General features: G+C 42.7%; 1 protein-coding gene across 2 annotated transcripts in view; it reads right to left on the minus strand.

The window, feature by feature from the left end:
• Positions 1-17360, minus strand: part of Arhgap26 (Rho GTPase activating protein 26) — a 481437-nt gene that overhangs the window by 294897 nt on the left and 169180 nt on the right. For both annotated transcript variants that reach the window (XM_045132425.1, XM_004664708.2), the window contains exons 9-10: positions 15734-15834; positions 8538-8632 (exon numbers count right to left, since the gene is read on the minus strand). In XM_045132425.1, the coding sequence (XP_044988360.1) occupies positions 8538-8632; positions 15734-15834 (196 nt within the window). The remainder of the gene's footprint in view (positions 1-8537; positions 8633-15733; positions 15835-17360) is intronic.

The following is a 17360-nucleotide window of genomic DNA, read 5'->3' on the forward strand; positions in this document are numbered from 1 at the left end:
AACACACTCTGAACAGTCCTCATAGGACTGTTCTCTCTGAATCAACCTCCAAAGGCCCAGAGCTTACTCGTTCATAAGACAAACGTGCAGTTGCCAATAGGTCATTCCTACCCACGCCCCTTGCCCCGCCCCGCCATCCACACCACTGTATGTTTAAGGGTCAAATACAGAGTAAAAGGAGGGCTGTAGCACTCACAGATAATATGCACACAGCCTGTATGCAAACCCTACTTCACGATGCTCTTGGAGGGAATTGAAGATTTGGGGAATAGGCTTGCCAGCCATCCACAGGTGAAAAAGGCTTTCCAGGTGCCAAGGAGAGAAAGTGGTCCTTTATTTCCAATGCATTACTGGGAAAACTGATTCTTAACACTTCATGGACAATTGTAAGAGTTCCAAGTCCAACAAATCATCATTTACACAAACATGGGCAAAGTCATACAGAGTAACTGGAGAACGGTATCTTTCACATGTCTTCTTATGAGATTACAGAATCGAATGTCCAGAGAACAGTTAACAGAAACAGGGAACTGGGCAAATAGCTCCTTGTTGTCCTAAGAAAAACAAACTAGGCCTTGTTTTCTTAAAACCTACAGCTTTCCCATAGAGGGGAAGACTTCTTTATTCCTACTCTTCATCCAAACCCAAAAGTGCAGAATTGAAGAACCAAAAGGCTGTAGGTTGTTCTTTAAAAAAAAAAAAAAAAAAAAAAAAAAAAAACACACCTCTTTGCTCAGAAACTAGCAATCAATAAAGAAACAAATTTCACTCCGTATATCAAAGAGTAGAAATGTGGTTGCCTTCACTAACCACCAAATGCCATTCCAACTTAAACTAGAATCAAACAGTAAACACTCTTTCTTTTAATTAGTAACAAAGAAGCAGTTTTTAAAAGTTCATTAATTTCTAAATACATGAATCCTGAAAATTACAAGAACTTCTGCTTAGCTTATTATACATGACAGCCAAGAATGAATTCAGAAAGTATGATGTCTCCCCACTCAAGCCATGGAAGTCCGAGCAGTGCAACACCCTGTGAGGAAGGAAAAGGCCACTTCCTGCTTGAAAGGTCAACAGCATTGAGACTAGCACTCCAACCCCACGGGCAGGAAGGCAAAGTCAAATAGTACTTCAAACAAGGGGTGAGAAGGAAGGGGCGGGAAGGAAAAACGGTTCATCTGCTGTGCAAGATAAAGACATACTGCACACTGAGGGAGAAGCAGGGTGCGGGTTCTCAGCATACAGCGGGCAGCAGGACCCTCATACAACCATCCCCGGAGCCAAGAACACAGCACTGTAGCTCAGCAAGCAGGGCAAAAAGCAGAATTTAAATAGAGGCTTCACTAACTGGCCATGCTTGCTTTTGCAGGAAAGTGGGTATGAATGATCCATGAAAGGAAGCATTTCTAGAGAAAGAATGAATCACTGAGAATCCCTTGCCCTGAAGGAATACCACTGGCATGATGATCACTTCTGCAGAGAACTCACACACACCAGTGACTCTGAATTGTCAAAGCATAAGCCACAACTGATTTTCAATTGGACCTTTTGAGGGGCACCAACACATATACGAGGCTGCCATCTAGAGGTTGAATGCTGAACAACCTGTTACGTAAGAGGACCCTCTGGCAAACACACAATTATATCACAATCACACATCTTTACAAAGACACCCTAAACCACTTCAGGCACTCATCACATAAGGAGCTAGAGGGTTTAATAGTTTCCTTTTGAGATCATAAATGGAAGGTAGTCATAAAACTTTTTCCTTTTGTACAAATTTGCGTGAATAAAATCCAACTTGGAACATAGAATGTCCGCCTAGTGGGCCCTCTGCGCATGTACCCTTTGTGTGCTTGTGTTCATTCACTCAGCTGACAGGTGGACTCAGGAGTCATGGTGCTACAGGTACAAAGTCAGGCTCATAAACACTCCTTCCAAAGCTAAAGTTCCAGTATTTAGAGTATAGGGAAAAAACCCAAAGGTCAGCACTTTTAGACATGGGCTCCATCAAAGAGGTATATAGTCGGAGTCCATCTTCAACACGAACCTGCCCCATGTAATCAGTATGAGTTAACCACTTTCCAGGAGTCGTACAGCTACAAAGGGGCGGAACCTGCATTCAAACTTGGGGTTCCTTGGATCTTTACATGTGGTCTACTATAAAAACACACTTGAAATGAGGGCACTGACTAACTGGAGTGTTCCATTAAGTTGTTCAGACCTCCCATAAATCTTGCTAGCCTCCACTATTCTGATTTTAATCAATCTTCCCTTTTTGTGGGTGTTTCTTCCTTCATTTATACTTATATCAAGACATATGTGGACTTGTTGGTTTTAATTTAATTAGGAACTAATCAGAGTAATCTCCTCTTTGTCACCAAAGTCCCAAAGGAAAAAGACAAAATAATATCTTTCAAAATTGCCTCACAACAAAAACACAAAATTGAGCAACTACATGAACATAGTACTATATTAACACACTAAAAATGATCATCTGCCTCTGAAAGCAATTCATGTGAAACAGAGTCCACAAAAGATACCCAATTAAACACTCAGCCAACCACTACAAAGAAAAAAGGTCATTCATGCAAGCACAAGGTATCTGCGGGACGGAAAAGAGCAGAACTAGCCACGGATGTGCTTCCTGGGACTGGCTCAGAGGAAAACTATCTCCATTAGCTATATGTGCAAAGCTTACGAAAGAATAATTTCAGTGGGCTAGAGAGATGGCTTAGCAGGTAAGCACTTGCCTTTGAAGCCTAAGGACCCTGGTTCAAGGTGCGATTCCCCAAAACTCACGTTAGCCAGATGCACAAGGGAGCGCACACATCTGGAATTCATTTGCAGTAGCTGGAAGCCCTGACACGCCCATTCTCTATCTGCCTCTTTCTGTGTCGTTCTCAAATAAATAAATATAAATAAACAAAAAAAAATTTTAAGAAGAATTTCAAATAGGTATGAAAGAAAACCAAAGGAGGCATTTGAGAAAGATGAATAGATTCATAGTGATTTATATGTAAATGTCGTTTCTTCAGTCAGAAGAGCCTCTAACCCAGGCCTAATGGCACAGGCTTGTCACCCATCTATTCTTTGGGCTGTGGCATGACAATATCCAATTCAAGGCCTAACTTTGTAGTTACAGAGTGTGTGCAAGACCTGTCTGAATAACTTAGTGAGACTCTTCCTCAAAACAAAAAGGAAAAAGAGGGCTGGGAATAGAGCTCTCTGATACAGCACTTGCCTAGTATGTGCAGAGCCCCAGGTTCAATTCTCAGTACAGCAAACAAATCAAAACGAGTGTCTTACGTGTAGTTTCAGCAATAAACAAGACAGAAAAAGGGAAGGAAGAAGGAGAGGGGGTGGATGAGAGGAATGAATTTTGAGTGTTCAGTCATGTTATGAGAATGGAAGGGCTATGTGGTCCTGCTTGCTGCATTTTCCCACAGTATTCTGACTGCCAGGTTTAATACAACACTCACCACACTGGTAATTGTACCGAAGTTGTTTGTGTATTTACACATTTGCCCTGTGAATTCCACTCTCAAAAGGAACCCATGAAGCAATGATGGCCCATGTTTCATCTCCATGCCCAAGGACCCTGGCTATCTCTAACAGGCTATCCCTGCTGCCCCTTCTACAGTGTGGCAATGCAGGGATGAGGTATTTACCACAAACTATAGTTTCAAAAGGATGGACTTCTGTTGGAGTTAGCTATCCCTGGAAAAAAATACACTCTAATTGGTTCCTTTTTCCAAGAATAAACAATGCCCCCAAGAGACTACACTGATTCCATAAATCAAAAGAAGCCTTTAATTTCTACTATTTTCCATATGGCTTAGTGTCCCTCTCCTGGAAAACATTAGTAAGAAAATATACATGTGTCACTTACATCTGTGAAAATTTTCTTAAAAATAAACCAACCCAGGGATGCTAACAAAGGATTCTTTAGCTTAAACAAATATTTTCTCTGCGTTTGCTCATTAATTTCCATATGATACTGCATGGTGGAATTACTTATCCTAGTGCCTGAACACAGACACTGGTGAGTACTAATGATCCACAGACAGCGATCATGAAATGCTGCCTCAGTTTGTCAGGGATTGTACATTACATTCTCTCAAAAGAGGAGGAAAGGGCAAGAAGGGGAAGAACTAGAATAAGGAAGGTGATTCATGTGAGTGGGCTGCTTTGTAACGTGGGGTGGTTGGGCCATCCATGTGATAGGGGCTGCCTGAGGGGCGCCCTCGTCAACACTGTCCTAGCACTACTGTAACGACCCAGCACAAAGTGGGTAGGTGGCTTAAACCCCCAAGACATACTGCTTCCCAAATCATCAGGCCAGAAGTTGGAGGTGAAGGCACTTGCAGGGTTGTTCCTTTTGAGGTCTGTGAAATCTGCCTTCCTTTCTTTTAGGATTATTGGCAGCCATTTTCCAGTCATTTCACAGTCATGCCTTAGCTCAGAGAACATCCTTTACCTCCATAGGACGTCTCCCTATATGTATATATGGTTCTGGGTCTGCAGGTCCCCTGCTGATCAGGTTAACAGTTATAGTAAAGCAGGGCCCATTCTAATTATCCCATCCTTACTTGAATTTCCTCATAAAGACCCCAACCTCATATAAGGTCCCATGTTCAGAAAGTAAGAATTGGTACTTAAACATGATTTTTGTAAGGATATGTTTTAACCCATAAGAAGAAAATGAGCAAAGATTCTCCTTTGGGGCAAGTTGTAGCCATCCCCCACAAGCATTACAAGCCACAGATATTCACCCAAAGTCAGACCATATTCTTAATATTAGGGTCCTGAGACTGAATTTCAAAAAAGATCTCAAGGGAAATTCAAAGAACCATTCTGTTCATCTGATGATACCATACCTTGATCTTAGCAAGTTTTCAGTACATAAAGAAATAAAAAGACTCTCACTAACTTTAACTTGTCAATGTTAGGGAGGTGAAACTCTTTAGAAGAAATGCTAATGACATGAAGAGCTAATATTAGCCTGTGAAACATTTGTTCAGAATAGTTCAGGGGACTCCAGTAGCTCAAGTCCCTAACTACTCTGAAAAAAGCAAAAATAGGCACAAAAGAAAAGGAAATACATGAGATGTGGCCACAGAAATTATGTGCCCTCCAAGATGGAAGGGGTGTAGGATCTACACAAATGCAGAGGGAAGAGTAAGATATCCACACTTTATAAAGTGACTTAGGTAGAAGAAAAAGATTTCTGACTGTGTATTCAGTATTAAAAAGGAACTTGGACACATAGCTCAAAAAACATAGATGTGAATTCCAAAAGCCAAACCTACAGACTAACATTTGATTTCCAGAGAATTCATGGTCAGAATCACACCAGTTCTTCCCACAGGATATAAGTGCTGGGATTACCCCATTGTTCATCATAATTTGCATATTGACAAATGCATTGGGACCAATAGATAAAAATGGCACTAATGTTTGATTTCTCCTATTCATGCTAGTCTCTCTGGATAAAAAGCTCGAAAAAAACGAGTACCATTTAAAAATATAAAATATAATGAAATAAACATAAACAAGGAAAAAAATAGCATGCCTACTAAGTGCTATATGTCTGGTGGTGTGATCCATCTGCACTGCCTCTTTTATTTAGCCATACCAAGACTTCCTTCCTGGTTATAGTGAAATAGTACATGCAGAGTGTTCCACTTAGAGAAAGAACGCTGCCCCTCCTCTATTTCAGCATCCTTCACCTAAAAGTGGCTCTTTGTCATGGTGTGGTTTTTTCCTGGTAAAACCATCTGTCCTGGGCCTAGGAATGACCTTTTTCGACTAGCTAGACTCTTCTCTTCTATAGGGGCAAGTAAAGAGACCTGGAGTTTGGGGAATTTCATTTACCTGTGGTTGTTTGTTGAAATGTTTCTTATAAGGAAAATGTTTCTGTATGCCCTGATGAAAACACCCATCATTAGTAAGAAAAAAAACTAAAGACATTGGAAATGTGAACTTCAGGGTCTCTGCCACAGAAAGTCAGGAGGACGGTCTAAGACAGGATACCAGGAACCAGCAGGGAGGGTGTAGCATTATTGTCTCATCCCTGAGACAAGATGCCCAACCAGAAGCATATTGTGGAAGGTAAGGGTTTATTTCCAGCTTACAGTTTCAAGGGTTTGACTGGTGGGGTAAGAGCATGGCAGGAGCACGCAGTCAGATTATCACAAATCCACAATAGCAGGGAGGAAGTAGAGAGAATGGACTAAGTGTGGCATGCAGGGCTAAGCTAGCACACCTCAAGGCTCCAACAGCTGGGTATTAAGAATGAGGCTTAATCACCAACACATGAGGCTATGGTGGACATTTTACCTTCAAACCACCACAAAGGGCTTCAAGCAACTGGCCATTTGCCTCCCACCTTGAAGGAGACTCAACAGCTTCATTCCAGATCCTGAACACCACTAAGTACATCAAGTCAAAGGCTCAGACTGAAGAGGAGTGGGCTTCCTAAACCCTCTCAGCACCCTGGGTGACGTAGAAGTACAGACCCCCCCCCCACCCCACCTCTGCTCCTGACACAGTCTTTCTGTGTATCTGAGACTGGCCTTAACTCCTGTGATCAGATCCTCCTGCTTCATCCTCTTAAAGTGCTAGAACCCCAGGTGTGCACCACCATACCAGGCCTGCAAAGGTTCTTTAAGTATGATAAAAGAGTGAATGTGTTGGGAAGTATTGGTAAAGGTGGAAAGGAGATGGAGGCACCACACAAAGTTTAACTGTCAAGAAAGCAGCACTCCGTAACTTCCCAGAAAAACCTTGAAGAAAACATGTAAAGTAATCCATCTCTAAAAAGCATCTTTGAGCTTGTTTGCAACAGGATGGAGAGCAACAATGCAAGTTATACCCTCTTCCAAACAACTGTACTAACTGGCATAAAAAATGTCTCTGCTTTCCACACACATCTTAACCTCCTCCAAGAATGCCAATTCTATAAATTCTCCTGATTTCATGATTAGAAAACAGAGGAGGGATGCCTAGAAGTACTTAAAATGTCTAGATCTAGAGTTCTGGTTTCAGGAAGGATCTTTTGCAAGTCTCCTTTGCCACCCCGGTTCCCCCAATCCTTCCCATGCTGACATCTCTGTTACCTTCATTTCTCACAGCCCCTCACACTGCAAAGAGCTGGGGTGCTTTCTTTTCTTTACAGAACATAGTTACTTCTGTGTGTTTAAAAGACAAAGGAAACAAATCTGCTGAACATGCAAAGCTCAGTAATTAGCAAAAAGTAATAATAACTAAAACTTGATAAGCATTTATTGTCACTCTGCTCACCAATTTGAAGTACATTATCTCCTTTGATCCTTAGAACAATTCTACAAACTAGGTACTGACACCCTATTTCCAGAAGCAGAAAGCAACTTTCTGGAAGGTGAAGCAACATGCTCAAAGATACATGGCTACTATGCAGCAAAGTCAATGTTGAGATTCAAGGTGTCTGACTTGAGAGGCACAGGTGTAATGACTAAACTTAGAAGGACCTATGGTTAGTTTTCAGAAGCTCCTTATCCAGACTGAACAGACATGCAGCCCTGAGCAGTCACCACCAGAGAAATGCCATCCCAATTAGCCCATGGAAGAATATGGGGCAACTCCAAGGTGGTCTTCAACCCCAGGATCCCTAAAGAACTTGGAGAAGGTGGCCTCAAGCAAATTTCCTAGGGAAGGTATAAGTATTGGCCTGAAGAAAGGGTGCAGCTTTTTCTTAAATAAAGGCAGGCATTATCTGGGCACCTTGCTGAGATTTAAGGATCTTGGTGCTAACAGTACTGATCCTGAACAGACAGCTAAAGGAAGCTGAACACATGCTCTTTACTTTAGGAATTAACCCATTGCCAAGTAAAGTGTTTCAAAAAGCTGGAATCTCGTCAAACTAGCTTAACAACATGAAATGGTACAACTTAATAAGAGACACTATAAATCTTCAGGAAGACAACATGCATCTGTGTGTGTGTGTGTGTGTGTGTGTGTGTGTGCGCGCGCGCGCGCGCGCGAGTGCGTGGTGTGTGTGTCTGCCTCCCTCCTTGCCACCCTCTCCTTCTCTCTCTCTCCAAAGTATGATTTTGTAAAGTGGCTTTGTCCACTTCCTGGTGTACACACACGGTAGTAAGTGAAATGTTGTGATTTTGAGCTTTAAAAAAAATTGAGTGAAACTTCTTTGAATCTTTTTATTAATTTTTTTAGGAAAAGAAAGTCCTTAAACACTGGGTACTACCATAGAAAATAGGCTGTTTTCTTTAAGCTTCTGGTGGAGACATAACACACATTCCTGACTATAGGAGAACTAACACTGAAGTAAGACCCAGAAAAACAGGCAATCAGTGCCAAACCTCAAGATGGAAAAACTACATTGACCTTGCAAATCAGAAATGACCTAGTGTCCAACTGAAACCAGATGTAGGAGGGCAGGTAAGGGAGGAAGGAGAAAAGGCACAAAAGCTGCGACTGAAAGAAAAGACGTACAAACCCAGTGGTACTGATTCCTAGGGAAAGTGTCACACACTCACCTGTCAACTGCCTCCACATCAAAGCAAAACCTCTTCTCAATAGAGTCCGTTTTCCGCCGTGTGCAGGACTTGAGGGTAACGGATTCATCTTCGCCCTAGTGGGAATACACACAGTATCAAAGTATGGCCAGAAGGTCGGCTTTGCTCTATGGGACACACATGACACACAGATAGATGCTCATTTCAAGGTGGTGGCACGCCCTGGTGTGCCCATTCTCTCCCTCCCCACCCTGTCAAGTAGATAAATAAATATTAAAAGAGAGAGAGAGAAAAAAAAATAGTCCCCAACTGAGCGCCTGTGGTCATGAGTTAATCATCGGTTCCTCAAGAACACCTGCACAGGGCACATCAAAGACTCCCAAGACGTACTTACACTGCACCATGTACCCATCCCTCCATCCATAGAGGACTACTCATGGCAAAAACTGTCTGCTAATGAAGGCAATGAGCAAAATAATGTCTCTCTCTCAATTACACTATAAATTCCCTGGGGTATGTGTACACTGTCTGAGTTTCTGCTTAACCTTGTGTCTTCTGCTGAGCCTAACTAGGTTCTGAACAGAAAATACACACACACACGAAAACTTGTGTGGTTGCACTGACATCTGTAGACATCCATGAAAGTATCTGAGCTAACAAACTTTCCCACCATCCTCACCCAATTGTCTGCTGTCCTTTGGTATCCATCTCTCTTCCCATTTAATCCCTAGGCCACCACTGAATTGGCTTTGACTCTGCAGATGAATTTATTCATTTGCATCTATCATTTTTCATAAATAGTGCCATGCACTAGTGCTCTATTTTGTCTGGCTTCTTTCATTAAGCACAGTGATTCTGTGGTTTACCCATGTTGGACATATTAAGAATTATTTCTGTTTATTCGTTCTATGACTGAGCAGTATGCCCCTGCGTATATGGAATGTGGCCATCTTTGTCTCACAGAGCTAATTTCTTGCCTAGGAACACAGAAGTTGGTCTTTCGGATTTCTTTTCTATCACTTGAGAAATTGTTAGGGTTTTTTTTCCTCCTCCTTTGGCTAATCGTTTCTTCTAAACTAAGGGGGAAGTTAAAATTCTTCTTGGTTTGTTGAAGCAATAGAAATGTGAGCACATAAGGTAACTGTAACCACCTCTCTTAGCAGAACAGCACACAAAACACTGTTCTAGAAAAACACTGTTTATAGTAACAAGCCTCATGTATTGTCTTACTATAACCAAAATTAATTTTTCACATTGAAAATTGTTCTTTCTTCACTTTATAAGATGTGTAAGTATGTAAATAAAACTATAGCAGGGGGAGCTACTGGAGGGATGGCTTAGTGGTTAAGGCACTTGCCTGCAAAGCCGAAAGACCCAGGTTCGATTCCCCAGGACCCACAATAGCCAGATGCACAAGGGGGGTACATGCGTCTGCAGTTTGTGTGCAGTGGCAGGAGGTCCTGGAATGCCCATTCATTCCCTCCCTCCCTCCCTCCCTCTCTGCCCCCCCCCCACTCTCTCCTCCCTTTCTCTCCCTCTTTTTCTGTCAAATAAATAAATAATACAGCAGGGGGGTGGGGAGATGGCTCAGCAGTTAAAGGCATTTGCATGCAAAGCCTGTTGGCTCAGGTTCGATTCCCCAGTATCCATGTAAAGCCATTTGCACAAAGTGGTGCATGCATCTGGAGTTTATTTGCAGTGACGAGAGGCCCTGGCACACCCATATTCTATGTAGTTCAGTCTCATCAATCAAAATCTATCACTGTATTTCTCCTTGCAAATAAAAATATTTAAGAAATACAGCAGGGACTCAGGAGATGACTCAATGGGTAGGAGTGCTTTCTGTGCAAGCATGAGGATCTGAATGTTATCTCCAAAACCTATATAACAAACCAGGTGTGTTGTACACATCTGTAATCCCAGTGTTAAGAAGGGCAAAGATGGGAGTATTTCTGGGGCATGCTGGCCTACCACTGTAATTTAAAAAACAGTGAACTCCCAGGTTCAATAAGACACCCTGTCTCAGAGAAGTAAGGCAGAAGAGAAATAGAGGAAGACACCTGACATCCTCCTCTGGCTTCCACCAGTATGTGCTTGGGCATTATACATCAGCATGCATACATGCAAACAAACATCTCACCCCTTACAAGCACCACATCCTATGCACCCACATAAAGAACTTACAGGAGGTTACCTAGGAATCCCACCTCCTTGGGAGGCTGAAGCAGAAAGATCATAAGCTCAAAACCATCTTGGGCTACATAGTGAGTTCAAGGTGTCCCCCATAAACTTTAGGTGTTCTGAATGCTATGTTCCCAGCTGATGGAGATTTGGGAATTAACACCTCTTGGAGGCAGTGTACTGCTGGGGGCGGGCTTATGGGTGTTATAGCTAGTTTCCCTTTGCAAGTGTTTGGCACACCCTCCTGTTGCAGATATCCATCTTATGTTGGCCAGGGGGATGATGTCCACCCTCTGCTCATGCCATTATTTCCCCCTGCCATCATGGAGCATCACCCCATGTCTGTAAGCCAAATAAACCTTTTTCCTCACAAGCTGCTGTTGGTCAAGTGACTGCTGACAGCAATGCGAACCTGACTGCAACAAGGTTCACCTAGGCAACTTAGCAAGGCATGTTTCATAAGAGGAGGACTGGAATGTAGTTCAGTAGTAAAGTATTTGCCTAGCATATGTGAGTCCCTAAATTCAGTTCTCAGTGCTACACAAAAAAGAAAAAGAAAAATTAGAGGGGGACATTGTTTTGAACTGAGTTCCAACAAACCACAGAATAAAATTCATCATGGAGTCACCCACGCAGATATTCCCCATCACAAAACCAAAACTAAGTAGTTTATCTGACCTTCCAAAAAGCCAGAGGAAATGAGACAGAAGAGCCAAATTACCTAAACAGGCTTGTTCCAACTGGCAAGGATAATTGAAGTTCTCTTTGCCTCAGTCACCACACACACACGGGGGGGGGGGGGGGGGGGGGGGCATTTACTCACTTCCAGTCTGCTTCTTCGGTGTATCTGAGGTGTAACCAATGGCTTATGTCCTCTCTCCTGTCCCCTCTTAATAGAAATTTTGTATAATTTTTATTGTTTGCTACTTTGGGGAATCCAACCCATGGCCTCATTCATAGTAAGCAAGACCTCTACCACTGAGCTTCATATACTGACACCAAGGAAGACCATACTGAATGAACAATACATTTTGAGTTCTCAGTTCTTGCTTTCTTCAGACTACCTCTGTCTTAAAACCAACCTCTTCTGCATGCCCATCAGAACACCTTTTCCATTTTACAGACTGAAGTATTACCCAATTTAAGAGCTGAAAATAAGGGCTGGAGAGATGGCTTAGCCGTTAAGTGGTTGCCTATGAAGCCTAAGGACCCTGGTTCGAGGCTTGGTTCCCCAGGACCCACATTAGCCAGATGCACAAGGGGCGCATGCGTCTGGAGTTCGTTCTCAGTGGCTGGAGGCCCTGGCGCGCCCATTCTTTCTCTTCCTCTTTCTTCCTCCCTCCCTCCCTCCCTCCCTCCCTCCCTCCCTCTCTCTCTCTCTCTCTCTCTCTCTCTCTCTCTCTCTCTCTCTCTCATCTACCTCTTTCTCTCTCTGTCCCTCTTGAATAAATAAATAAAAATGACCAAAAAAAAAAAGAGTTGAAAATAAGCTCAATTAAATTCTTTAACAGCTCCAATTTTGTCCTTGGACAAGTGTACAAACCCAAAAATAAGATTTTCTGAACTTGCTGATATCCAGCTATGTAAAAGCTCAAATGAGGTGCCGTGGGGAAAAAAAATGGAAGGGAATCAAGATCTACAAGGGATCATCAGACAGAAACAGAACAAGGAGGCAGATAAATTTCTGTTCCAAGGATGGCCTTGCCTTGTCAGGAAAAAATTGTAGATGAAACATTCAACTTTTTACAGTTTTAAAGTGTAATGAACTTGAAATCATCATTTTTAAAAGTTATATCTAACAATGCCAAATGTGTGTGTGAGAGAGAGAGAGAGAGAAAGAGACAGACAGACAGACAATGCAACACAAACTGCAGTGGCTGAGATGAAAAGGGACTTGAGCTGGTCAGGAGGTTGGGAAAGGTCCTCTTGATCCAGGATCAGAAAGGGTCCCAGCAGATTAAAGAAAGAGCAGGAAGAACATAAACAGGTGGGAAGGCCCTGTGGTCAGGGCCAAGAGTCTTGGAGGAACAGAGGAAAACAGATGTGGCTGGGAGCCAGAGCAAATAGGAGAAACAGATTGGAAAAAAGCAGAGACCAGCCCATGTAAAAGTCTATCCTGAGAAGAGCAGCAAAGTAACAAAGGCTTCAAACAAAGCAAGGGACAGGACAAGGCATGGGTTGCTCCCACCTATGGAGGTGCCTCTCTCATTTATTTTTTAATATTTTATTTGTTTATTGGAGAGAGTGGGTGGGGGAGGCAGACAGAGAGAATGGATGCACCAGGGCCTCTAGCCACTGCAAGCGAACTCCAGACACATGTGCTACCTTGTGCATTTGGCTTATGTGGATCCTGGGGAGTCAAACCTGGGTCCTTAGGCTTCAGAGGCAAGCACTTTAACTGCTGAACCATCTCTCCAGCCCTAAAAAGACACTCGTTAACCACATCTGGGGATGGTCTCCAAGATGGAGCACTTCTGCTCGTAATTCCAACCCTGAGACTAGTGGGGAAAGTGGGTACTTTTTTTGGGCGGGGATCCCAAATGAAAGGGAAAATGAAGGGACCCAAAGGCTGGGAAAGAATCATGAAAGGGGAAACAACAACAACAAAAACACTCTACTAGCTACACTGGGTCTACCTCCTCCTCCTAGGAGAGTTCTGTACAAACACGGATGCCAATACAATGTGGTGTGTTATTCAACTTGAGAGAATGGTCCCTCCAGCCCTGTAGGTGGCAAACTAAGGAGACAGTGGCATAATGCATAATGGAAAGTGTGCAGCTTCAGAATCAGGAGGTTCCCATTTCAAAATGTGGACCCTGGTCTACATAGTAAGATTCAGGATCAGAGCAGACCAGGCTACAAAGTGCCCTATGGGGGAAGGGAGGGCAGAAAAAATGTTGTAGCTATTGAACTAGACTCTATACTACTTTTCGATGAACTAACTGTATTACTCTTGCTCTGCCCTTTCTGTTGATGGAAATGGTCATTAACTAACCCAGCTGCAGTGAGTGAGGATGCAGTAGTATGAAGTATCAGTGTCTTGTGGTATGAAGAACGTGTGGGATGAAGGTATTCTGTGCCTACTTTTGGAAGGCGCTATCCAGCCACATCAGGATCCCTGCTCTCACTGCTCCTGGGCAGCCTCTTCAGTTCCCACCTGTTCTTCCTTTGCACAGAGCTGCTTGCCTTCTGCCAGCTGCAGTCACATGCATGGAGAGGATGTCTTTTTGTGTTGACTGTCTTACTACCTCTTCTTCCTTTAGGATTGTGCATGTCATTATGATAGTCTTAGGTTTGAACTTTTTAGAAAAAACTGCTGGCCCCAAAGAGACTGACTGATGCATCCATGATCCTGAGAATCACCAATAATCCCACTGAGAAGGGCTCTCAGTGGACTGGGGGGCAGAGGAACAGAACCTCTAATGATGGGAATATGACAGGTACCCAATAAAGTCATATAATAAAATTCAGAAACAATGTTAAAAAGCAGTAAAGAGACTTATTGGAAGGAGACAGAGAAAGGAGTAGGGTATAGGGAAAAGACAGAGGTGAGGTGGCTATGATCTAAATACATTTTGTACATACATAAAAATTGTCCAAAAAACTAGAAGAGGGACTAGCTGGAAAGAAGAAACTCACTAAAAGGGGCATATGAAAGGAGGAAAAGGAAGGGTGGCAGGAGGGAACTATGATCATAACATATATGAACATATGGATGGTGTTAATAAAAAGTTTTTAAAATGTTGGAAGTCATGGCCACCTTGGATTTGAGGTTTTATCTCTTCCAATAACTTTGGGAAATTCTTACCAGGAAGCACTTTGATTTTGTTTCTTCCTCATTTTTTCTGAAGATGTTTAAATATTTTTAATACTTCCTCCTTGTTGATGTGATAATGGTTTCCTGCTCCTGCCACGCTTTACCCACCATTCTGGACTTTCCCTTGAAACTGTAAGCTGAGAGTAAACCCTGTTTTCCTTTTGCCGTTTCTAGTTGGATATTTTGTCCCAGCCATGAGAAAGTGACTAATATACCATCTGACTAGAACCTCACATGAACTGAGTCTGAGCCATCATCCAAATGTTCCCCAAATTCCTGAGCCTTGGGACCATGCAGAATATTAAAATAACTGATGTGGTTTTAAAAGTTGCAAAGTTTGGAAGCTGGGGTGATGGCATAACAAAGTACTTGCTGTTCAAGCTTAAGGACCAGGACTCAGATCCCCAGCACCCATGTAAAGCCAGAAGTAGTAGCATGTGCCTATGGTCCTAGCACACTTACAGTAAGACAGACGGCAAAGGCAGGAGAAGCCCTGGGAGCTCGCGGGCCAGCCACCCTGGTATATGCTACAATAAAACAACAAGGGACCTTCCGTCAAGCAAGTTGGAAGGCAAGGACCAACATCCAAGGTTGTCCTTTAAACTCCACAACATGTGCTATGGCACCCATACACCCACACAAACAAAGATTTTAAACATTTCAAGGTTTGGTGATGACCTGTTATGCAGTAATAGACAGCTGGAACATCTAAATTGTCTACTGTCAGTCTGGAGAGATGGCTTAGCAGTTAAGGCACTTGCTTGTCATGCCTAACAACCTGGGTTCAATTCCTTAGTACTTGTGTAAACTCACACTGCATGCATCTGCAGTTTGTTTGCAGGGGCAGGAGGCCCTGTCATGCTCATATCACTCACTCACATTCTCTCTCGGTCTTTCTCTTTCTCTTTGCTCATATAGAAGGACGGATGGATGGGTGGATGTAAATTTTAAATTGCCAGCTCTCCAGAGATCAAGAGTGGCATAAAACAGTTCTATAGGATGAAGTCATACATAACTTTTAAGCATCTTATAAATTTGACATATTTAATATTGTGTATTTATGTAATATAAGAATCTCATCTTCAGGGCACAAGGCCTCCTGGAACTACTGCATTAAAAGACAGAGAACAAAGCACTGGTACTGTTATTTCACGTATATGGAATAATCGTTACCTACTGGCCAGGCAAATCAAGCAGGACATTTTCTTAGTGAACTCACCCCCTTTCCTCCTGACTTCTGGTCAAATGGGACCATGGTGATTTGTTTAGAATCCCGTTGGTATGTACAATAATGCTTCACCCACGAAGTTCCAAAATGACCTGCAAGGTAATATTGCCTGTTAAAACATCTATACATGTCCATAGCATGCTGTCAAAATGCAAAGCCACAGCCCATTTATTCCATTCTCCACACAAGCTAGACTGGAATAGAAAACTGACCCCATAGGCTGGAAATTGAACCAAACCAATGCTTTCCCCTAGAGACCCAAAAGTACCATTTCCCAGTGCTATAACCAGTGGGTCTTAAAATACAAGAGAAGTGGAGGCTCCCTGGGGACATGAATTTGCATTCCCATCACCAATCTCGCTTGAAGTTACCATGCTCTTCCTTGAGATGAATGAGAAAAGAGCAAAGAAGGCTCTCCCAAGTGTTTATCACCATTTCCATCTGGGACAATGACATCATGCATCTGACACATCTGCTCAGAGACTGCACAAACATCAGGGCACTGACCTACTTCCAAACCCCTAATTTTTACTTTAGCAGAACTCAAAAAGATCTGAAAAGCAGACAAGAAAACCTCAGATACACTGAAGAAGCAGACTGGAAGTGAGTAAATGCCCAAGTGCAATCTGAGGAGTCTGCCTCAAAACCCTGCTTAGGAAAGAGAGGGACATCAAAGCTCCAAGGCCTAGCAAAGTCTCAAAGATTTCCTCAGTGCTTGGTCAGTGATGGTTTTGACAACAAAGTACTGTTACAGGAAGAGGCAGCAGCAGCCTACAGAGACCTCAGCCAATCTTAGTTCTAGATATTTAGAGAGACCACAGCAGAAACAGTTTGAACTTTTAAAACCACTTACAGAAAGTCAACAGCCACTTAATAATTACCAATAGTATTGTATGACTGCCAAATACAAGTATTGGATATCATGAAATAACCTTAAAAGGGAATACATATGTGTTTACTTGGGGCATCAAAGATAATTGAAAGAAGACAACTAATAAATGTGGAGAGAGTGGTGGAGCTGAGAAATCACCACTGTGCAACCATCATAGGAAAATCAGTGCAGACAAGGTGATCTATGGACGCCAGCACAATAGAGAACATAGTAGGAGAAGAGGGGTATTTGCATGGGATTAAAGCATTTCTCACAGACTGCTAGGCAGTTATAAAAAGAGAACAGCAGTTGTATAGTAGAGAAACTGGGTAGTCAAATGGCTACCCTATGCCTTAAGCCACAGAGAAGAACACATTCTACTTATACAGGACTGGACCAGGGGTATATATAACCTGAGTGCATCATGAAGAAGTATCAAATAAACCCACAATATATTTTTTAAAAAACTTTCCATAGACAACTAGGCCATAGCGGTAGCTTGAATGTATGTCCTCCGTAGACTCGGGGGAGGGGAGTTATAAAGTTCAGTTTTCAGCCTCAGCCCCTAACAGGCAGACGTCTGCTACAAGGGACATGTCACAAAGGGTGGCTCTGAATACCAGCCCAGGGTTTGCACTCTGGCCATGCTTGCTTGTGGTGTCGGCTGCTTGGTAGTGTCTCTCTGCTCTTCTGCCTTTGTTGGAACTTCCCCTAGATCTGTAAGCCCTTACTCCATAAAGAGTGTTT

This window comes from Jaculus jaculus, chromosome 13 (assembly GCF_020740685.1).
Source record: "Jaculus jaculus isolate mJacJac1 chromosome 13, mJacJac1.mat.Y.cur, whole genome shotgun sequence".
Classification (NCBI taxonomy): Eukaryota; Metazoa; Chordata; class Mammalia; order Rodentia; family Dipodidae; genus Jaculus; species Jaculus jaculus.